We start from the raw sequence: 24144 nt of genomic DNA, 5'->3' as shown, positions 1-24144 counted from the left end.
CCAGGATGAACCTGAATTTATACAGCCCAATTTATATCTCCTCTTCTCAAAAACACACATCTCAAGATTTCCTGTGCTTGGTATTAAATGTCAATTCAAAACTACTCGGAATCCAGTTGAAAGCTGCTCAGATATCTTGACTCAGCTGTGACATGAGTCATTCTGTGCGCATAACAACAGCCACTCCTAACAGCTTCCAGAACTACGTAAAGCCTTGATTTGCTGTCAGCTGCTTCCCTCCTGGTGGAGCAGACATTCAGCTTGACTGGAGCTGGACCCTCGTTCACAATCCTCCCCTTCTGTCCATGGAAAGCCAGCCCAGAGATGCCAGGGTCCTAGACCTGTGTACGTCACATGAACATTTTTAACAAAGTATTTTTTTCTATCATCTGTGAAAATTCATTCGCAGAATTTTCTGGCTGAGCATTTCCGCTCTTCTTCTCTCCCCAGACATGAATCTGTGTGGTACTACTTCCATTTATTCGCTCAACAAATATCTATACAGCTCCTGCTGGGTGCCAGGCGCTATGCTCCAAACAGTTAAATTCAAAACAACAACTTATTCCCAGTTCCTATTCATTTCCCATGAATCAATTCCTCAGTTAATTCCTTAGAATCTACGTTCAGAAACCTTGAAAGTCCTGTAGGCTCCACAACTCCAGGTAACCTGACTTGATTAAAAGAAAGATTGTCCTGTTCCAACCCCTTTAGATAAATCCACCCCCCACCCCCCCGACCATCCCCAACACACCCGTCCCGGGCAGCGTACGTGCATGCGTACCAGGCCACTGCTTCCCCTCCACACTTCTCTCCCTCTCTGGCTCCATCCTCCTCTCTGAGTTTGCAAGCTCTCTCCCCCCATCTCCCTGGGTCTCCTGCCCCACCTCCAGAGCCGCCTTCTCCTCAGCACCGCTCCAGGGCAAGATGCCCAGTCCCTCCCTCCAGTGTGTGTTTTGCCCCCAACACCAAGCAGTTCTGCAACCCCAGCTGGGTGTCCGACAAATTCAACTGGGCTTCTGATCAACTGGCTATAGACCGGAGGTCCCCACGACCCCAGCCTCGCGTTTGGTTAATTGGCTAGAGCGGCTCACAGAACTCGAAGAAACATTTTACTTACTAGATTACCAGGTTTTTGGTTTATTATAAAGAGAGACAACTCAGGAACAGCCAGATGGAAGAGGTGCACAGGGCAAGGCACGGGGGAAAGGGGGCACGTGGGTGCTTCCATGCCTTCTCTGGGGCACCTCTCTCCTGGGACCTCCCCGCGTTCAACAACCCGGAAGCTCTCCCAGCTCCACTCTTCGGGTTTTTATGGAGGCATCATTACATAGGCATGACTGACCATCACTGGCCACTGACCACTGCTCAATGTCTGGCTCCCTCCCCTCCAGGGAGGCCGGGCTGTGGGATTATGCCAAGAAGGGGGACAAAGGCCACATACGTATTTGTTATTATACATCACAGCGTCACGCTGTGCTGTGTGCCCCTTTCCCACATCCCAGCCACCGCCTTCTTCCCCAGCTTCGTTGCCTCCAGGGAACCAACCAAATGAACCACTCTTTGCCTGGTCCACTAAATGGGATAACACTGAGGTCTATAGAAAGGACGTCCCATTTTCCCAAATTAGACTAGCTCTGCCTATGCTATGGTACACGAACTGTGGATGGAAATATGCACGTTGCCTAAAAGTTCTCCTTACAAGCCCATGCCAGTGCTGCAGCACATGAAAATGAAATACTATAGGGCCATCCTCACATGACTGAGCGAAACAAAGCCCTTGTCTACCTGAACACAGTCAGGCCAGGCTCTAACCTCAAAAGTTCTATTCCAGTAAGAATGGCTTTTATTTACCTGGCAGAAGTGCCAAGTTCATCAGATAAATGCAATCTAATGAATCCGTCTCCTCGGCTGCCCCAGTTTAATGATCCTATTAAATGTCCCCAAATGTTTTTTCCAGGGGTGATCAAGGACATTTTTTTTTAACACTCCATTAAACTTCTGACAGTCATTTCCCAAACAGCCTATTATCTCTGTCTCCTTTGAGCCAGTCAAGGTTAAATTTTAAGCCAGAGTTTACCGAGCTCATAGCGGATGGGACATTTTAGTTCACGTTGGATCCTCAGCAACTAACCCTGCGCTTCTAATGCTGACACCGGCCACTTGCTCCGTAACTCCTGAAGCCTGTCTTCCTAATTTCCAATCTATCAAGATCCTTTCTCACTGTAAACATACATTGTGTCTGAGTTTTGAAAAAGTTTATACCGTTTCCCATAAAAGACCAGCCACAGCTAAGCAATTTCACAAGAATGCTGGCCTTTCGTCCTCAGGCAGCTGCCCTTCTTATCTGCAAGAGCCGTTTTAGCCCACATCATTTTAATACTGAACTCGGCCACTTCCTCCAAAGCCCACGATAACAGGCTCGTTGGGACATGTGAGGCTTTATAAAGACAGTGAGGGGTCACAGGGGAAATCACACCCCCGACAGCACTCACCCCCAAATCCCCACCACAGACCCCTTCTCTCCCCCAGTCTCTCTCCCTGGCCCCAGTCACCAGGGGGCCCCATGGCCATGTCCTCTCCCTCCCCACTGCCAGACTGCTGGTTCTGAAACTGGGAACCACTGACCTCAGTGTTCATAGCAGCACTATTTACAACAGCCAAGGTATGGAAGCCACCTAAGTGTCCATCAACAGATGAATGGATGAAGAAGATGCGATATATATATATATATACACACACACACACACACACACACACACATATACATACAATGGAATACTACTCAGCCATAAAAAAGAACAAACTTTTGCCATTTGCGGCAACACGGATGGACTTGGAGGGCACTATGCTAACTGAAATAAGTCAGACAGAGAGAGGCAAATACCGTGTGAGCTCACTTGTTTGTGGAACCTAAAACATACAGCAAACTAGTGACTATAACCAAAAAGAAGCAGACTCACAGATACAGAGAACAAACTAGTGGTTATGAGTGGGGGGGGAGGGGCAGTATGAAGTGGGGGACTGAGAGGTACAAACTACTCGGTATAAGAGAGGCTTGAGGATATATTGTACATGGGGAATAGAGCCAATATTTTGTAATAACTGTAAATGGAAAGTAACCTTTAAAAATTGTATAAAAATTTAAAATAATAAAATAAAGATTAAACGTATGTTAAAAAATAAAATAAAACTGGGAATCACTGAGAGAAGAGCTCTAAAAAATGACTGGTGCCAGGTTCTAACCTAGAGATACTGACATAACTGGTCTGGGTGTGCTCTGGGCATTGATTCTTCACAGCCCAGGAGGACTATAGCCCCAGACCGCGTCCACTCAGCCCCTCCTCACTTAGCCTGAGCCATTCAGCTCCATCCTCAAGCTTGAACACCCGCCTCCTCTGTGAGGCAGTGGGGCCCGTGAGCTCCAGTTTTCACAGTCCCCACCACCCCCTATCAAACCCCACACTGAAGCTGAGCTTCCCTTGGGTAATCATTAATGTTTGCCCCATTAGTTTCCCTACAGCTAAAAAAGAAAAGGGTGTGTTTCTTGTCCCCAGGTCTTATCAAAAGAGAGATGTCCACCAAAGCCCTGCGTTTTTTCCACCTGGCCTGCTTTGCTCACTTCTCTTGAGGGCATTTAAGTCTGGGACCCTGGTGTTGTCCTCGTTTCATCCTATTATCACCATTCCTATGTTCTAGGGGAGAAAACTAAGGCTCAGACTCATACAACTGGTAGATCCTCTCAGATCAACTTGACTCAGAAGCCCAGGATCTTAAGATCTACAGGATTCTGCCATCTCTGGATGAGCTGTCTTGGTACACCACCCTACTCTATCCCCAGAGAGCTCTGGCTGTTGGAAAGTCCCTCCTTATGTAGAGTCCCAAGTCTGCTTTTCATCTGCAAATATTAACATGCATATAAAAAAAGAGGGACGGCAGGAGAGTCTCATATAAAAAAGAGGCAGGGAAGCAGAGTCTGGGAGCTAGATGCATTTTGGCTGACGGGTAGGTTCTGCTCAGCTCGGGGCCAGCTGAGCCTCTGCTGTCTGGAAAGACTGCCCTGGGCTGAGGGGCCCAGAATGCCCATAGAGCCAGCTGCTGAGGGCTCCAGAGGGATCTAGGTGCTCATACGCTAACAGGCGAGAAGCAAAGCGTTCCAGGAGACCGGAAGTGTGGGGTTGGAGGGGGGCACTGGGTGGAGGCAGCACAGAGGGAGGAGAGGGCCTGGCACACAGGCTCTGATTTGGAGCCAAGGTTGAAGGGATGCAGGGGCTCAAAATCAAGGAACACGTGGGGCTTCTAGAAGCTAGAAAAGGCAAAAAAAAGGACATTCTCCCCTATGGCCTCCAAAAGGGATATTGGCCGGCTGACCCCTTGATTTTAGGAATTCTGACCCCCAGAACGGTAAGAGAGAAATTTCTGTGTTATTTTAAAATAAGTTGTGGTCATTTGTTACAGCAGCAAAAAGAAAGTAATACAGTTAAAGGTTCGGGTCCTTCTACCCCACTAGTTGCCTAGGGCTGCCGCAGCAAAGTACCACAAACAGAACGGCTTACACAGCAGAAGTTTATTGTCTCACAGTTCTGGACTCTACAAGTCTGAGATCAATGTGCCTGCAAGGCCACATTCCCGCTGAGGGCACAGGGGAGGATCTGTTCCAGGCCACTCTCCCAGCTTCTGCTAGGTCCTTGGCTTGTAGCAACATAACTCGTAGCTTCACATCACATCCTCCCTGTGTGCACATCTGTTCCTGTGCCCATATTTCCTTTGTATGAGGACACAGTCCTTCAGGATGGGGGCCCACCCTAATGGGCTTATCTTAACCTGATCATCTGCAAAGACTATTTCTAAATAAGGTCACATTCACAGGTACTGGGGGTGATGCCTTCCACATCCTTCAGGGGGGGCACAGCTCAACCCATACACAATATTACTCCTAAAAGCTGCCCTGCTTTAAAAAAAACCCGGGGCAGGAGGGCAATGATTCCTTCCCGGCAAAAACAAGCCGTCCTCACTTCCTCCAGCGGCTCTGCTGACCCCACAGCAATGGCCCAGGAGCAGAGGCCGGATGCTCAGGTAGAGTGTCCACCCACAGTTCCCTGCAAGTTCATCACTCTCCGCGGGGTCTGCAGTGCTGCGGGGCCTCCCGCATCCCCTACCAGGCAGCAAACTCCTCCAGGCGGGGACCACGGGGATCCCCACCCCCCACAGCCTCCAGGACCCGCCGCCTGCCCGCCACGTGCCGCTTTAGGCCGGACCCTGCATTGGTCACTGGCTTTTCGTGTCTACCTCTCACGGGAACTGTGCAGTCGGCTCCGGCTCCTGGGTTCTTCTCCGCTGCGTCCTCAGCACCGGCCATGAGCCAACACACCCAGTAAGCGTTTGCTGAGATAGCGGGTCACTCATCTGTGGTCACCATCCACTGGGCACAGCGAACACCCCAGCGCCAAGTCGCTCCGTGTTGAACGAAGAAATGGCCCCAGGAAAGCTCCCCTAGATGCAGAGGAGCTGAGCTGGCCCGGTTTTAAACGCTGTCCGTGAGGTGGGGGCATTCTCTGAATCACCAGGGCTTGCCATGCAGCTCGCTTCCCAAGCTCAGGTGGAAATTACGGCGGAGTGGATTCTTTCCGGAGCAGAGACCCGATCCTATAGGAGACAAAGCAGAGATGGGGCGAGCAGAGGCGTCTCTCTCTCTCTCATCTTAGCCCCTCGTGATGTTCCAGATGGAAACATCTTCAGGGCATCCAGTCTCTGGAACATCAGAGGGGCTCTGGACCAGCCACCACACAGCTCCAAGGCAGATGCAGAAATCCCTGCCTGCAGAATCCCGTCTGGACAGCAGGCCTCTCTATTAATGAAGCCACAAGGCCCAAGGCCGAAGCTCCGGCTGCTCTAGGGTATCAGGGCCTGCTCTGGGTCCGAAAGAAAACGGTGACTGCTGTTCCCACCACGTGCACGCAAACCCTCCCCCAGAGCCGCTCCAGAGTGGTTTCTGAACAGCGCTGTCACTGCTGGTCCTTGAGGCCGGCAAAGGTTCATCTCTTTTCTCTCACCTGGAAGCCAGGTGGGCATCACCTGAGCAACGGCAGGGGCCAGTCTCCCCTATTTTGGTAACTACCCTTGCAAAGGAACAGGGCGGCTTATTTTTATAAATAAAGTTTCACACAAACATGCTCCTTGATTTACGTACTGTCTGTGGCTGCTTTCAGGCTTCGCATTGCAGAGCTGAATCAGTGTGACAGAGACTGTATGACCCACAGAGCCTGAAACCCGGGTCAACTTCCTGGAAACGCAACCCACAGGACCCCAGCTTCGAAGATGCCACGAGCTCGGTTTAATGTTCCGCTGCCACCACCTTGAAATTTGGAATCTCTTTTTAACGAGGGGCGCTGCATTTTTGTTTTTCACCGGATCCTGTAAATTCTGTAGCCAGTCCTGCCTAAGTGTTTACTAGCCGGCCCCGAAGTCTGCCCAGCTCTCTACTTTTCCAATCCTTGACTCCCTTTCACTCTCTGACTTAACAAGTCTGACCTCGCGAAGCTCAGCCCTTTCTGGAGCAGCCTATCAGCTGAGAGTCAGTTCTTCCTTAAGAGTAACCCTCCCAGCTATCACTATCAAGAGAGCCTACAACGAGCCAGGCACTGGGTTGAATGAAGCCAGAGTGCGACAGTGTGCCACTTATGTACCCGTCCTTGGGACCACCCAGAACAAATCTCATTCCTTAGGTCTTCAGGGACTTAAGTAAAGTTCATCTGTTTCTCCCTGCTGAGCCTTCTCTTCTCCAATCCAAAATTGTTCTGTTTCTCATTAAGACATGTTTCAAGCTCTTACACCATCTTACTCACCCTCTCTAGATACCATCTAGTTTCCCAAGGCCCCAAACAAGGCTCCAAGTGTAGTCTGACCAGTGCAGAGTTTGGTAGCTTGGTCACCTCCATTATTCTAGATGATATATCTCTATTAATGCATCCTGAAATCACACTGCCCCTTTTGGAAATGATTCCAAAAAATCCCCAAGATCTCTGGTAGGAGAATAGCAGAACAGAAAGATGGAGGGCTGGTGCCTGATGACGTCATGCAGCCACCACCATAGTTCTGAACTACCTATTTGTGTTATGTGAGAGAGAAAAAAAAAAAAAAAAGCCCCTACCTTGGACAAGCCACTACTATTTCACATCTTTATTATGAGTAGCCAAGTATAGTTACTGAAAGAGCCTTTATCACCTCCAGCTTTTCGATTAGTCTTCCTGCCTCAAACCTCACACAGCTCCAATCAAATCAGCTCCAATCAGCTTCCTCACATGCAAATCTACTGAAGACCCTCTGCTGTTTTGAAGTCTTCAATGGCTTCCCAGCACTTCTAGATAAAATCTATACTCTTTAGTATGACATTTGAGATCCTTCACACCCAGGCCAGAGTCAAGACTTATCCCCTGCCTCACCCCCAGACAACATGTGCTTGAGCCACTACACAATTCTTAGCATTCTGGCTCCTACCAGTCCTCTGACACCTGAAATGTTCCATGTGGTGAACTCCTGCTTGTCTTTCAACACCTTACTCTAAAGCTACCTCCTCCAGGAAGCCTTCCCTGATGTCCTCAGAGTAAGTCATTGCCTCCGACGGACTTCTCAGGCAAGTTCTTTGTAACATAACTCTGATGCAGCACTTGCCACACAGTATTACAATTACTTATTTTCTGATCATTCTGTCCCCCCAGGCTGTGGGCTCCCCAAGGCAGGGAGGGACCTAACCTGATGCGTCTGTTTATCCCTAGCTGTTGGCAAATCCTAAAGAGATGAGTCTGTCAGTGATGAATGGATGCACAGACCCTGGAGACTCAGAGTCGTCACCCTTCATGCGGCGGGGGCCTTGGGTGATGGCTGACCTGGCAGAGGACGCAGGGAAACTAAGCAGATACCTAAGAGAGGGCAACCCCACCAATGCCCGTGCTGTGTCTGGGGCCCATGGATATCTGGGAAGCTGTCACTAAGCTGTCCCTGGGGACAGGGTGAAGGGTGGCAGAAACGTGGACTCCAGGTCCCCTCCACGTGGTATCAAAAGGCAGAGGAGGGTGGTCTGCGTCCGGTCTCAGCCCCAGACCTACCCCACACCACAGTCCATCAACCCCTCCGGGGAAAACCCTAGAAGTGGGAAAACCTCAGCCCTGCTTCAGGCCATCAAACAGCAGGGCAGGTACCAACTGCTCCAACGAGAATCCCCACCAGAGAGCATTTCCGTTCTGAAGCATTTTCTCCCACGAGCTCACCTCCTCCTTTCCACGAGGGTAGGCAGAGCCCCGATCGTTATTATCATGGCCCCATTTTACAGGTGGGGACATGATGGCCCGGAGAGGCGAAGTGTGCCCAAACTCACACACCCAGCAAGAGGTTGAGCTGGGGGCTGAGCCCACCTCCTTCCCACAGGAGCCCAAACGCAAATACCAGGGTCCCACAGCAGCAGCCAACCGCGGGGGCACCAGGAGACACCAGGCCCTTGGCTCGCGCGTGAGGCCCAGCGCCCGTGCAGCCCCCTTTAAGGAGCGCTGGGCCTTCCTGCAGGGCTCCAGTCTTAATTTTAGCTTGGAGGCCTGCCACCGGAGCCTTCAGCCAGCAGCAGGCTGAAGTTATGCGGGACAGCTGTCAGCCGGCACGCTGGGTGGGGCCTATTTAGCCACCAGCGGCACAAGTCTGGGGACACTGCTGTCCCTGCCCCAGGTCTTTTCAGCCCCGCTGGCCACACGGCTCCAATCTCCTCTCGCAGGTCACCCAGCTCCACGATGATGGCCGAGGAGCACACAGACCTGGAGGCCCAGATCGTCAAGGACATTCACTTCAAGGAGATCGACCTGGTGAACCGGGACCCCAAGAACATTAACGAGGACATAGTGAAGGTAGGCTCGAGGGCCTGCCCCGGCACCCCCCGCCTGGAGGGTGTCAGGTTGGGTGCTGGAAGGGGCAGGCTCTGCTCCCGCGCGATCGGCTTCCCTGAAAAGAGACCTATTCCTCTGTCTTCTCCAAATCCCACCCACCCCCCCGTCCCGCAAACCAGCTTGTACCCCCAAAGAGCCTTTAGTGTCAACAAGAGCAAAGAATCAGCTGCACATACAGGACCATCGACCGGGGCGGGGCAGGCGAGTCGCAAAGGAAACTCTTTACAACTCTGTAGCTCTTCCTGTGTGCTCTTGGCCCTCGGCTGGGGATAGACGAGGCGGCCAAGTTGGGCCCTTTCCATGCCAGGGGCATTTTGCGGTCTGCACAGTGCGTGCGGGGTTAATCCCCAGAGGGCGGTCTCCAGCAGGGCTGCTGGCCCCTTGCAGGGGCCCCCACTGCCCCAGGCTGGGGGGCTGTACCCAGCACTCATGCCTGCTCCTGGCACGTGCAGCATCCAGGCCAGGCCAGAGGCCGCTCAGAGGGCACCGGGACCCCTGAAAGGGAAGCTTGTATGAGGGTTACCCTGCCTTCAGGGAGTCTCCTTCACGGCCAGGCCTGAGTCAGGCCTCTTTCCTCACCCGATGCCATCAGCAGCCCGGCTGCCTCCAGGGTCACCCCTCAGTCCAGCCTCCACCCGGTAGCCACAGGGATCTTACTACAGCAGAATTCCTGGGAGAAGGGTACCCACCAACCAGCATCAAAGTCACTGGAAGGGCCTTTAAAAGGGCAGGTGCGGGGGCCTCCCGGGTGCTCTGCATACATCAGAACCACAGACCAGTGGTGTCCAGTAGAAATATAATGCGACCCATTATACAATCACCCTATGTCATTTTAAGTTTTCCAGCAGCCATGACTTTAAAAAGGAAAAACAAACAGGTAAAATTAATTTTCAAGATATTTCTCATTTAAGCCAATATGTCCAAAATAGTATCATTTCAACATGTAATCACTACAAAACAATTATTGGTGAACAACTGTATAATCTTTCTTCATCTTCAAAATCTAGTGTGTATCTGAGACGTGGGATGCATCTCAGTTCAGACTCCAAAGTTTTTATGAGAAACCCTTCTATCTTTAGATTTCATATAATGAACAGTCGAAAACTGATTCACAAACCCAAACTGTGCCAAACATTCTCACAAGTTTCCCAATCACAGAATTAACTATCAGTTTTTACATTTTAATTAAAATTAAACACGATTTAGAATCCTTCGGTTGCACTAGCCACAGGTCAAGTGCTCGTACATAGCTCAAGGCCACTGGATTAGACAGCGGGGTTAAGGGCTTCTTCTAAAGGACAGCCCTGCGTGGTCACCTTCAGTGGGACACCTCCCATGCTGCATGAGTCTAACTTCCCCCCATGGCATTCGAACCCCAGCACATCTGGCCCCCACCTTCCCCTTCCACCTCCAGCTCCCATGCCTCCTGTGTCTTTGCCAGCAGCCAGCCTCCTCTCCTCCACGTGGTGGACGCCCGCTCAGCCTTCGAGACCTGATTCAAATGTCACCTGCTCAGGAAGCCTTCCCCAACTCCTCCAAGCAACCAGGAGCTCCTTCCTCTGTGCCCTCACCTCACTCAGGGCATTTCCCTGTAACAGCTCATATTATGCTATTATTGTATTTATAAATATCATCTGTGGTGCAGAGAGGGCCATCACAGCACAGTTTGGGAAGTGCGGCAAAATTAGGGAATGAACGTTCCGAACTGAAAAGCACCATACGCACGTCAAACAGTATTTGTCGTGGTTTGTTCAGTGGGATCTAGACGGAACGGTCCCCGACTTGACACTAACAGATGTGGTTTCAAATCCAGACTCCTCTACTTAAAAACAGTGACACTGGACCCCCTGTAAAATGAACACAATTTACTCCCCCAGGGTAAATGGATCTCAGAGCAGCGCTGTGCAATAGAAATAGACCGAGAGGATTGCATGAGATAAGAGGTTTGAAAGTGCCTACGAGAGTCCCTGGCACACAGCAAGGGTGTGCAAATGTGAGCTGATTAGGAGCCTGGAGGACAAGAGAGCTAAGCCAGGGCCGGCGTTGACACTCGGGCTCCCCTCTGGTGGGCCCTGGCGGCTGCGGGAATGCAAAAGAGGACCCTTAGGGAGCATGTGTTTTCTGAAGGATCCCGCAGCAGGTGACAAGTGGAGAGGGGCTCTCGGGTCCCAGTAAGCCAGGAGGGAGCTGGCTCCAGGCTCGAGGCCCAGATTATAATCCAAGGCAGGGATGGGGGCGGCCACACGGACGCAGCTGCTTACGCAGCCTCCCAGGGCGCTGGGAGCTACCCTCTCCCGGAGGCCCTGAGCCCCAGAAAACCATGCCTCAAAGGTGAAGCAAGAGGCCCACAAATGTTCTTGTCGAGAGGAGATGATTATTTGGTGTATTTACTGGACATTCCCTGGTTTGGGAACTTATTTGACTTTTTCTTTCATTTTTAATGAGTGAGAGATGAAAACGTTTTGAAATTTAGAACAGGGATTCTAAAACTGAACCAGATAAATACCACAGACAGGTTCAAGGAGACTTCAGGTTGGTGTAATGGGATGTGAAAGAATGAAGAAAAGGAAGAAATGGGAGAGAGCGTGGCTGAAAGAGAGACGTCCATCTGAACAGGCTGGCCTTCGGGTCACCTGGATGTCTTTCATCGACCAGGGAAAGGACCGGGGGTGGGGGGGGAGGACAAGGGACCGAGAGGGTGAGGGAGACAGAGATGGAGAGAAAGAGAAACAAGGTCAGGCCAAGATGAAGGCTGGAAAGGCTCCCGTCGGGGTGGTGTCACATGTGGGAACAGGCTCCACGTGTGTGAGGATGACGCCGTAAGATGGTAGAATAAGACAGGCTACAGAGACCCAAGTCTAGTCCCAGCCCTGACTCTAGCTTGCTGTGTGACCCTGGGCAAATCCCTTTCCCTCTCTAGGCCTGAGTCCCTAGTGTAGACAGAGGCCGGGTGGAGAAAAGGGAGACCCGTCCCCTCCACCGCCAGCTGCTGCGGCTTCACACAGAAAAGACAAGGGTGAAGAGCAGGAGACGCACCCACCGGGCCCTTGGATTTGACCCTCAGCAGAAGGAGGTGCTCCCTCTGGATTTCTAGAGTCAAAACTTTCCCAAACTTCCCTGAGCAAGGCCTGGTGCTACCCTTGAACCCAGGCTGGAAAGTGAGTGCCAACAGCTGAGGGAGAGCTCCGCACAGTCTAGCAGTCTTGACTGTAGTCTCCCAGCTCCAGGCTGGGCCTGGGCAGAGGAGAGGCTCGCCTCATTCCCCTCACCCCCACCATCACCACCATTCATGGAACATCGATTCCACGAGTCATTCCTGAGCGCCTGCTCCGTTCCAGGCACTGTGCTGTCGCAGAGGACGTGGCAATGAGCAATGAGACCCACTGCGTGTAGGGCCCATGCTAGGCTCTCGGGGGGCGGGAAAGGAGGCCAGCGGTCCCTGGCACTCCAGCTGGTCAGTGAGGACACCATTCCCTTCAGACCCAGATTGCAAAGCCTCCAGCCCCTTCCTCGTGCATTCCTGCAGGCCCCCAGTCCCACCCCAAAGTCCACCAGTTATTTGTGAGAGGTCTCAGGGCTTTCTCATCGACACTCCTCCCCCTCCCCAACTCACACTTAGGCAGCCGGGCCCTAGAGCAGGGACATATGAACCCCTCGGCAGGCAGGTCCTTCAGCTTCTGGTTTCAACCACTCCCCACAGGCACTCAGGGCCGGCCCTTCAACCAGGGCCGAGGGAGAGACCTGACCCCGGCCCATCACACTAGTTCCCACCTACCTCCAACCCACATCTGCCACAAGACCCTCCCCCTTCAGAAAAGCACACAGACAGCACCTTCTGCCTCTCAGCTTAGGCTAACAAACACCCAGAGGACCCAGTAACCCTCCTTCCCCCAAGGTCTCCAAACTCTGCTCCCACTGTGGGCCCATCTGGACACCCTGTGAAACTGACCTGGTGCTTCCTCTTGAGAAGAATCCAACAGATTCCAAGAATCCAAGAATTCCAACAGACAGAGAAGATGAGACTAAAAACAATGAGAATGCACAGGAGGAGGTGATACATGCCTAAAATCAGTGCCAGATGAAGGGTCACAGGAAGGAGGAAGACATCACTTTCATCTGGGAAAATCAGGCACCAGCTTCGTGGAGAGGTGGTATCCAAGGTGCATAAATAATAAGAAAAATGTAAAATGTGGAAAGGGGGCATCAGGCTTTCCAAGAAGAGGGAACAAAATAAGCAAAGGCCACAACGTAGAGGAGAATGATGGGCAAAGTCAGAACACGTGAGGAACGGGTATTGCCACTCCCCTGCCTATGTCCGTGGCGGACATTACTAATGGATCACAGCACGTTTCCAGGAAGCCATGGACCATCAGCTAGGCTGAGTTGGCCCACAGGCGAAACCTCTTTGCTATGCTGTCTGCAGGCGAAAAATGGGACTAGGAGCATCTGAAAGGGAAGTTGTGGGAGAGGAGGCAGAAAGGGCAGGTTGAGGCTGAATTAGGAAAGGTCATGACCTGCCAGGCATACCACACTGGCAATTCCTTCATTTTGGAAAGTACCCCTGGCAAGTACCTCTAAGAAGGGCTATACCCTGGATTAACTCACACTGAGGTATTTACAACACAGTGTTGTAGGGACTCCTGTGTATCAACCAGAGTTTTTAAAAACATCCACTTTCTTGGGGAGCTTGTGAAAATGCAGATTTCTGGGCCCTGCCACCAGAAATTTTATGAGGCAGGGCCAGTGAATGCTTTGTACTTTAAAGTACAAACAAGTTCCCCTTGTCCTATAGAAGATAAACCTGTAGTCCAGAGTTGTCACCAGTTTCCCCTAAAGACACAGCGTACCAGTTATCCACTGCTGTGTGACAATCACCCTAAAACTCCATGCTTAAAGCACCAAGCCTTTGAGGCTCTCTCGGTTCTGTGGGCTGAGCAGCTCAGCTGGGCAGCTCTGCTGGTCTCACTGGCGGCCTCTCATGCAGCTGCAGCAGCATCTCCTCTACAGCATTCTGGTGGTTAAAGCGAGTCACAGGGCAAGCCCAGCCTCCCTATGGTCTGAGACTGTGTGCTGAGAGGCGTGACCAATCTGGGGTCATCTTTGGAGACTAGCTAACTTCCCCCCAGAAGCTGGTGCACAGCTAACCTACAGCTCAACCCAGGGCCATTCCTACTACTCTCCCGTCCACCGCACCAGCCTTCCCGAAGGCAGAGACTAAGGGGGCAGGGAGGGGAGGGAAGAGACGGGCAAGGACAGGGCTCTGAGATCTGATGAGGGCTCCTCTGGTGGATCCCTTCTCTTCACACACCCCCCACCCTGGTCACCCTCTGTTATCTTGGTCTCTTCACAGTTCCTTTATATGAACCCAAGTGTCCTTACCTCCAGGCCAGGTGCCCCAGGCACCCCCTGTAGGATGCCCTGGACCCCAAGATCCCACTAATCCCTGGCCCCCCTCTTCCTGCCCTCAGAACCAGTCTGTGTTGCATTCTTGCCTCACCTCCTGCTGAGGTACCCGGTCCTGCGATGACCCTGATCAGGGAGACAGCAGGAGAAATTCAGGCTCAGGCTTTGATGTCAGGCCAGCGTGGGCTCCACCCCTGTTCGTCCCTTACAGGCTGGGCAAAATGCTGGATGTAAGACACATGGCCAGAAACAGACACCTACAAGGGCCAAATTGTGGGCGTTACTATGGTTATCCCAGATTGTATAGAATTCTATTTTTTAATTAATTTGTTTGGAGTACAGTTGATTTACAATGTTGTGTTCGTTTCCGGTGTCCAGCAAAGTGAATCAGTTATACATATATACGTATCCACTCTTTTTTAGATTCTTTTCCCATATAGGTCATTACAGAGTATTGAGTAGAGTTCCCTGTGCTATACAGGAGGTCCTTATCAATCATCTATTTTATATATAGTAGTGTGTATGTGTCAATCCCAACCTCCCAATTTATCCCTTGCCCCCTTCCCCCCTTGGTAACCATAAGATTGTTTTCTACATCTGTGACTCTAGTTCTGTTTTGTAAATAGGTTCATTTGTGCCATTTTTTTACATTCCACATATAAGCGATATCATATGGTATTTGTCTTTCTGGGTCTGACTTACTTCCCTCAGTATGACAATCTCTAGGTCCATCCACGTTGCTGCAGATGGCATCGTTTTGTTCTCTTCTATGGCTGAATAATATACCATTGTATCAGTATACAGGTACCATATCTTCTTTATCCATTCCTCTGTTGATCGGCATTTATGTTGCTTCCACGTCCTGGCTATTGTAAACAGTGCTTCAGTGAACACTGGGGTACATGTATCTTTTCAAATTATGGTTTTCTCCAGATATATGCCCAGGAGTGGGACTGCTGGGTCATAAGGTAGCACTATTTTTAGTTTTTAAGGGACTACCATACTGTTCTCCATAGCGGCTGTTACCAATTCACATTCCCACCAGCTGGGTAGGAGGGTTCCCTTTTCTCCACACCCTCTCCAGCATTTATTGTTCGTAGACTTTTTGATGATGGCCATTTTGACTGGTGTGAGGTGACACGTCATTGTGCTTTTGATTTGCATTTCTCTGATAATTAGTGATGTTGAGCATCTTTTCACGTTATTGCCAATTATAACACGTGAAGCAGAGCTTTGCCGTTTCTCAGCTATTCTGCAGCGATCACCTCATTTTAGCTTTAACTTTACAGGCCAGTGCTTCTCAGGCTATCTGGGTGAAAGGTCAGTTTTATTATTATTATTCCCATCTGTTGTACACGAATCATAAAAGTCAATAAAAATTAACTACTAGAGAGATGAACGGAAAAACAGGCATTGACAATGTAAGCTCCAGTTTTTATTATTAGTAGAATCAACAGACATAAAATTATTGGCTCCCATCACTGTGACTATTTCCAAATGCCTACTCTCAACTTCTGTACTTGCCTTGTTGGGAAGGGGGCAGTGACTGTGGACCACTCTTTAAATAGCAAGGTAATAGGTGAGAAAACCAAGACCCAACAAAGCTAAGCCACTCCTTTGGGTCTTGACTCCGAAACTAACTCCGTGTCACTAGGGATGTTGGTCCAATCCTCTCGGTAGAGTTAAAACAAACAAACAAAAAACTGAGAACAAACAAAAAACACAGGCCCAGAGAGGGCAAGTACCAGGTCTCAAATCACACAGTGATTCGCTGAACAAGTGGAAACTGGACCCAGATATCTGTCCCCCTGTCGAGAGCCGTTCCCCCCACCCACAGAGCGCCTGTCTGAACTGCGCAGGGCCCTGTATGCCCAAGGACTGAGTCACGCAGGAATGCGGGGGAGGCATTTTTGAAGTGGGTGTGGCGCCTGGCCTCCCCCTCAACCGCCGCCGGCAGCCCAGCTCTGCTGTCCTGCACCTTCCCCGCCTTCTTGGGGACGGCGGGAGCGGCGCGCTGGCCGGTTCCGATGAATCAACTGGCTCTCTTGCTCTTCCAAAAATAAATATGCCAGAGAAGGGGACACCAACCTTACGAGCAGCCCCTTTCTCCCCTTCCCACAGCTAGCCCCGCCTCCTGAGGCTCCGCCCACGGCCCGAGCCCCCTGCCAGCAGCCATCTCCCCTCCACTTCCAGAAACGAATTAAGAAATGAAGTCACCGTGCGCCTCTGATACACTGGCGCGTCTGCCCAGGGCTGCCTGAGCCGGCCTTATAAATATCTCCCCAAACTAGTGCGGTGACCAGAGAGCGGTCTCAGTGCTCAGTCCTGATTAGGAACGGCCTCCTCCTCCCAGGACTACCTGTCCCTCTGAGAGCATATTTTCGCATTCACAGACAACGGAGCTGTTGCCCTGTGCACAGTGCCTAAGGCAATTACTTGAAATAATTCAAATGCCAGCAACAACAGTTTCTACCTTGTGCAAAAAAAAAAAAAAAAAAAAAAAAAATCATTAACAGGCAGAGAGATCCTTGGGGGCAGGATTATTACCATAGCAGAAAAGGAGGGAAAAGAGGACCCCATCCATCTTACCTGCGCAGGCTGAGTACGCATGCACACACACATTTACGACCAGGTAGGTTGGAGAACTGTCGTATTTACGATCTGGGTGTCAGCAGCTTTTCTGAGATATATTTTCATAGGAACTTCAGAGCAATTGAACAAACGATTACTGTCACTGGGCAGCTACCGTGTATTGTACTAAGCATTGCCCAAGAGGAGGTGTGCCTAGCACAAGGTGGGTGCTTAATAAATATCTGTTTGGATGGATGGATGGATGGATACGAATTGGTGGATGGATGGATAGATGGATGGATAGATTGATGGATCCATGGAGGGATGGATAGGTGGGTGGATGGATGGGAGAATGGATAGATAGATGGATGGGTAAATGAACAGATGGTGGGAAATGGATGGATGGAAAAGAAATTACTTCTTCATAACAGAGTTGTAAGAAGTAGCAAACACATTTTACAGTTGAGGAAATGAAGCTCAAAGAGGTTATCTGCCAAGGTCACTCATCAGATCAGCAACTGCGCTGGTGTGCAAACCCACCTTTGGGACCCTAGCTTCCTGTTGAAGAAAGCGCTCTGTAACGGCCACCAGCAGCTAACAATTAGTGATCAGGGATTCTGTGCCAGGCCATGTTCTGAGTATTTACATGTCGTATCTTATTCAATCCTCCGATAAACCTAATGAAATCAATCTAGGGAAACGAGGCATATGAAAGCTAAGACACTTGCTGAAGGTCACAGAGCCAATAAGAGGCAGAGCTGGACTCAAACCTCAGCACTGCGACTTCACTCAAGGGCTCTTTTCCACTTTGTCGCCTCTTAGAGGCCAGACACAAATCATCAAACGTGTTGAATGGAGGAATAAGTGAACAAAGCAGGCTGGGCTGCCGAGGGGCAGGGGAATTGCTGCCTGCTTGGAGCAGAGTGGACGGCTGCGAAGAAGGGGCTGGGGGCCCTGCCCTGGGGCAGGTCTCTCTGGCCAACAAGGACCAGACCTCAGAGGGGACAGTCACCCTCCCTGAGAGCCAGCATCTGCCTCGGGGTCTGACCCTGGCTGGGGCCGCGTGAAGAGCTTAGATTAGAATCAGGACGCCCAGATGCACCTGTCTGCCCAGCTGGACGTGAGGAGGCAGGGCTGGGTCATCTGTGAGTGGGGAGACACGGTCCTAAGGAACAGTCACAGGAGGGGCAGTAGCGGCCCCAGGCGCTGAATGGGAGAGAGGAGGAAGGAGGGAGAGCCTGCTGGATAAAGGCGGGGAGCACGCCTCCACCCAAAGGCCTCCCTCAGCTACCCAAGTTCCTGGGGCCACACCAGGATCCAGAGCCCAGCCCGGGGGCTAGGAGGCATCAGGCACAGGCCGGACATGGCCATGATAGGCGAGGGGCGGGCTTCAGAGGTCAGAACACCTCAGTCGGCAGGATCCAGGTCCTGGGGGTTCGACTGAATCTCCACAATCATGGTGCATGTACCACGTCAACGTTGGGATGGTCCCCCAGGGCCTATAGTCCCCAGCTTCTTGGATCTGCAAGCAACAGCAACTCTGGATTTCTGCCCATATAGAGCAGATGTAGAAAGATGCCAGCCCTTTCCATCCACTCTCCAAAGCCATGGGACATTCCCCAAGCAACTTGGGCCTTCTTTTACAAACATCCAGCACACTACTCCTGCATCTCTTGCCTCCAAACCCCCAGCCCCCCAAATTCCCACCCAGACACCACCTCCACCTCCAAGAAGCCCTCCAGGAAGCAGTGCCACCCTTTCCAAGAAGATGAGGACCATATTCATATTCCTCCTTCCAGCCCTTCCCTTCCATCCAGGGGCCATCTGAGAGGTTATGTGACCTCTGCTAAACCCCTGCAGAGAGAAAGCTGGAGGTTGAGATGTACGAGTGGGTCCCGGAAGGACCTCTGCCCACCCAAGTCAGCTTTTGAACATCGCCTGCAGCCTGAAATCTCACCCCATGAACTTTGCTCCACAACAACGTTACCATCCCCAGGGTGGGGCTGCATCCTCAGCTGTCTCCGGGGGGACCCAGGGATCTGAGGCCTGGCACAGGAGCTCAGAAACCAGCCACACGAGAAAAACAGGCCTCAACACTGGACATACAACATGGTCATGTCCACTCCCCCCCACCAAAAGAGTTACACTGGAAAGAAAAACACCAAAGCAATAATAATTTTAGTACTAGAGAAATACAAATGGGAGATGCTTGTGTTTTGTTTTTGCTATTCTCTTAATTTTCTGCAATGTGGCTATGTTATAAGAAAAAGTAATTTTAATAATAACTTTAGGCATAGAGGGGATCCCCTTCCCCTCAAAAAGTAGGAAAACGGTTCACTTGGGAGTTGAAGTTTGAGCTCTGGCATCGCTGGTCCCCACTCCCCCCGCCAATTAGTCTGATCCATTCATGCATTCATTCAACCAACTACTATGAAAACAGCCCAGGAACACACTGCCCCCATGTTACAGACAAGACAGCTAAGGCTCAGTGCCACTAAATGAAATCACATATGAGAAAGTAGCTATGACGGTGCTTAATGCACAGCAGGGATTAGCGAAAAGTTAAGTGACTTGGCTGAAAGCAATCTGTTGTATTTCTTCCGTCTTCCCAAATGGGGCCTCAGTCACCATTTCAGTGGGATGCGTGAGCAGGAGTCTCTGAACGCCCACGTTCCTCGCAGCTGCAAAGGAGGGATGGGGTGGGCAGCGGCAGAGGAAGGTCTGAGGTCGCTGCAGGACCAGCGTGGGGAGAGCAAAGCCTGTGTCCTCCACGGGTGCTGCGCTCAGACACCAGATGCCTCCACCAGCCAGGACGCCGCGGCCCTCACCTCACCACGTGCTGGATCCTAACACAGCTCTCAGGCCGCTGCACCTCCCTCTAAACACCTCCATGACCCCAAACCGGGCGGGATTCGGCGACGGCTCCCAACTCGCCCCCCACGTGCATCCTCACAGCTGTGGCAGCCAGAATGAGCCAGTCAAAACTCAGATCAGAGATGCAGAGGACAGGCTGGTGGTTTCCAGAGGCGGGGAGAGGGGTGGTGAAATGGGTGAAGGGGCTCAACGGGTGCAAACTTCCAGTTATAAGATAAGTAAGTCCTGGGGATGTAAAGTAGAGCATGGTGACTGCAGTTAACAATACTGTACGCAGCGTCTATTTAAAAGGTGCCAAGAGAGTAGTCACAAAAGGTCTCATCACACACACAAATACGTAACTGTGTGTGGCGACACACGTTAACTACACTCAGTGCAGTGATCATTTCCCAACATATACAAAATCAAATTATGCTGAACACCTGAAATGAATATAATGTTAGATGTCAATTATACCTCAACTGAAAAAAGGCTCAGATCCAGCCGAGCCACACCCTGTGCAAAAGCCCTGAGTGGCTCTCATTGCACTCAAGCCCCCATGCGTGCCCCGCCTGGCCTCTCCAGCCTCCCTCCGGCCTGGGCCTGCGCTTGGCCTTCCAGAAGCACCTACATCTCCCCAGGAGCACACACTGTCTATCCCACTGGGTCGCAGCAGCTGGTGCCCCAAATGCTCTTTTCCAGCCCACAACTCCTCCCTCCCCCTGGCTACCTCTAGGTATCCGCTTAGCTAGATGTCACCTCCTCCAGGAAGCCTGACACCCAGGCTAAGTTAAATGTCACCCTGTGGGTGCACACGGCCTGTCCTTCCCTTACCGGAGCACTGGTCACTGTGGTGTAACTGCCTGCCGTAAGCTCCAGGAGGGCAGGAACCTTTGCCTGTTCATCATCCTATCGGCAGGCACCCGGTACATTTTTTCAGCATGACTGTCCAATTCCCTAGGATCACAAAATAATAGAATTTCAGAGCCACGGCTCATGGTCTGCCTCTAACTTAGTTTCTTTTAGTAAGTTACTCAACTCCCGGGGGGCCTCTGATCCATCCATGAGAGAGAGAAGTGGACCGGCTCTTGTTCCTCTCTGCTCTGGGACAGCACCGGCATCACCTGGGACATGTCAGAAATGCAGGCTCTCAGGCCCCACCCTGGACTCACCGGGGTCAGAATCCCAGGGGGTGGGGCCCAGCCACCTGGTTTAACAAGCCCCCCAGGGGGTTCTGACGCTTGAGGAGTGGGTGGCTGCTGTGACTTGAGGGTTCCCCCTCCCACCCCTGCAGGTGGATTTCGAAGACGTGATCGCGGAGCCCGTGGGCACCTACAGTTTTGATGGCGTGTGGAAGGTGAGCTACACCACCTTCACCGTCTCCAAGTACTGGTGCTACCGCCTGCTGTCCACACTGCTGGGGGTCCCGCTGGCCCTGCTCTGGGGCTTCCTGTTCGCCTGCATCTCCTTCTGCCACATCTGGGCGGTGGTGCCCTGCATCAAGAGCTACCTGATCGAGATCCAGTGCATCAGCCACATCTACTCGCTCTGCATCCGCACCTTCTGCAACCCGCTCTTCGCTGCCCTGGGCCAGGTCTGCAGCAACATCAAGGTGATGCTGCGGAAAGAAGTATGAGGCTGGGTGGGCAGCAGGGGTGGCGGGGCAGGGGAGCCCCGCTGGGCTGGCCCCACCATCAGGCTCTGCGGGGCTGCCGGCACGCTCTTTCTCCCTGGGGACCGCTGCTTCCCCCCAAGACGGGAGCACACAGAGTAGGGAAGCCGGAGAGAAAAGACAGCCCGCCACGGAAGCGCAGTGGCCTTCCCTCCGCCCCCTGCCCCACCACAACACCCCCCATGACCGGGTGCCAGGAAGATCATTGGCTAAGAGGCAGCTACCGCAAATCTTTGCATTCACTTGTACTGTAACGGCACAATCCAGCCCTCAGCTCCCACCTGGACACACCCCCTCCCCGCCAGGAAACCACCAGTGACTGCTGGCGTTAGCAGGGTGGCTCCAATAAAGGGTTTCCGGCTGCATCTGGGAAATGCTGTGTTTTGCATGTGTCCATAAGGTGGGTGCGCGTCCTGACCAGCTCCAGAATATATTTCTCTGCCCTGAGAAGCAGGAGGGGCAAGCTGGTCGGCCCTTCTCTTGGCCAAATGCAAGAACCAGATTTTGGTTTCTCAGGGAATTCTTGTTTGCTGGGTAACTGTTCCTTGGGAGATTATTTCCTGTGGATTTCTGTTGCCCCTGGGCCAGCCAGTGGTCACCCACAGAAGAAAATGGCCGCTGGGTTAGAAGGGGAAGGTGATACTCCCTGGGCACCACTGAGGGCAGGGCCTGGGTTCAAAGCTCCCCTTTGGCTCAGACACTGAGCCCCTGGCACAGCCTCTTGGCATGTACACCCTCAGCCCCGCAGATGTGGTGATGGCATAAGGCCCTATTCAAGCATATGTGGACTCACCATGGAAGTAAAATGGAAATAAACGGCAATGGAAAGGATATGTCCCACCTCCTGCCCACCTACACTCAGCAGCAACAAAACAACTACAAAACCCCCAGAAATCTTACATTCTTTAGGGATGCTTTTCCCAAGGGTGTTTCCAGAACTAAGTCCTCAGAAAAAGGAGGGGGGTGGCTTTTGTGCTTAAATTTGTTTGGAAAATGCTCCATATTTCTCTTAGAGATTTTTCAATAGACATTAGTACATTAAAGGCTCTGACAAGTCCTGCAGAAAAGAAAGCTGTTTAGGCCAATAGCCCCCAACCCTATATGACCCTTTTTTTTTCCATGCAACACCCATTTAAGTCTCATAAAATTCAGGTTCCAAAACACTTGGCCTGTTTTCAGAGGCATCACCTCACTGGCAGCCGGCCATGCACCCAAGGGTCCTGGGGCAATGAGGCAGAGGGAACGGCACATGAACCAGAGACAGGGCACAGGCAGCCTTGGTTCTGCCTCTCCACCTAGTTGCCTTCTCTGGCCTCAGTTTAATCCTGCATGAAATGATCTCTAATGTCCATTTTAGCTCTTTTTACCCATTTTCGTCTTTTCGAGTATCTTCGTATGACATTTTCAAACACCGAGGAATGTTGAAAAGGTTTGCCGTGAACACCTATCTACCCGCCATCTAGGCTCTACGATTCAGTTCCCTGCTTCTCCTTTGTTGCATCGCCATCCATCATCCACCAATCTCACCTTTCTTTAGGCATTTTTAAATAAGCTGCAGATATTGGTATATTTTCCTCCTGAACACTTCATCATCATCCCTTACTTTTTGCAAACAAGGAAGTCACCGCCCAGAGAGGTCAGCAGACTTGCCAAAAGGTACACAGCTAGCCACATTCGTGCTGTGGTTCCAGCCCACTGCTCTCTGCTCTACCTGGGGCTCTTCATGTTCTCAAGTGGATGCAGAGCCCAGGCTCCTCCCGCTAACAGGTATAAGCCAACGTCGCTTACTCCCTTGCAAAGGGCCTCCCCATCAAATGTCTCTCACATTGTTAGGCCATCCGTTTCAGACTTGGAATCTTGGGTTACTTAGACTTTTGTTTTGTTTTGTTTTGTTTTGTTTGTGGTACGCGGGCCTCTCACTGCTGTGGCCTCTCCCGTTGCGGAGCACAGGCTCCGGACGTGCAGGCTCAGCGGCCATGGCTCACGGGCGCAGCCGCTCCGCGGCACGTGGGATGTTCCCGGACCGGGGCACGAACCCGTGTCCCCTGCATCGGCAGGCAGACTCTCAACCACTGCGCCACCAGGGAAGCCCTACGCAGACTTTTGACCATCGCCGCATTTGCTGTGACTTGACTTGACCCTGACGCCTATTTTTCAAGCTGGCTCTCCTTCTCTAAGGGCCAGGCTACGGCAGGCGCTCCATCCCCCGTGAAGCTCATGGGGCTGGAGAAAGGACACACATCCAGATGCATGTATGTCTGAGGTGTTGTTCCTTCTGGGGACCCCCGGCCCCAAGAAGTAGCTGGCAGGACAGCACGCTGGGGGCGTGATGAAAACGGGCCAGAGGAGGGGGTGGCATTCTGCTCTCTCTCATACGCGACGTCCGGCTCATCAGGGACTCTTGTTTAAGATGCAGGTTGTGATTCAGTAGTGGAGCCCAGGAACAAACACAAAACCACTTGTGATTCTGCAGGTGGCCCCCATATCCCACCGGAAGAAATATGCCTTAGGGTCCCTTCAAGGTGACAATCTAGCCCATTACGTCTGGAGTTAGACAGTGGCACACGGTGGGTGTGGCTACACCGTACAAGAGGTTTGTTCCTGGCTCTTAGCGCATCTTCCGACAGAACTCTGATAAGTCAGAGTACCTGTGACCCAAGAGATTGGGACCAGGTCCCCTCCTGCCCCCACCCCCTACCTGCCACAGCTCAGATGCAC

At 51.7% G+C, this 24144-nt stretch overlaps 1 protein-coding gene across 1 annotated transcript; it reads left to right on the top strand.

The window, feature by feature from the left end:
* Positions 1–8677: 8677 nt before the first annotated feature.
* CAV3 (caveolin 3) lies at positions 8678–21795 on the top strand. Its single transcript, XM_004274789.3, has 2 exons — positions 8678–8888; positions 21049–21795. Exons 1-2 carry the CDS (start codon positions 8775–8777, stop codon positions 21388–21390), a joined length of 456 nt encoding a protein of 151 aa, XP_004274837.1. The 5' UTR covers positions 8678–8774; the 3' UTR covers positions 21391–21795.
* The last annotated feature ends 2349 nt before the right edge of the window (positions 21796–24144 follow it).

Source organism: Orcinus orca, chromosome 10, assembly GCF_937001465.1.
Source record: "Orcinus orca chromosome 10, mOrcOrc1.1, whole genome shotgun sequence".
Lineage (NCBI taxonomy): Eukaryota > Metazoa > Chordata > Mammalia > Artiodactyla > Delphinidae > Orcinus > Orcinus orca.
The sequence above is the reverse complement of the archived record's forward strand: the minus strand, read 5'-3'. Positions and strand labels throughout refer to the sequence as shown.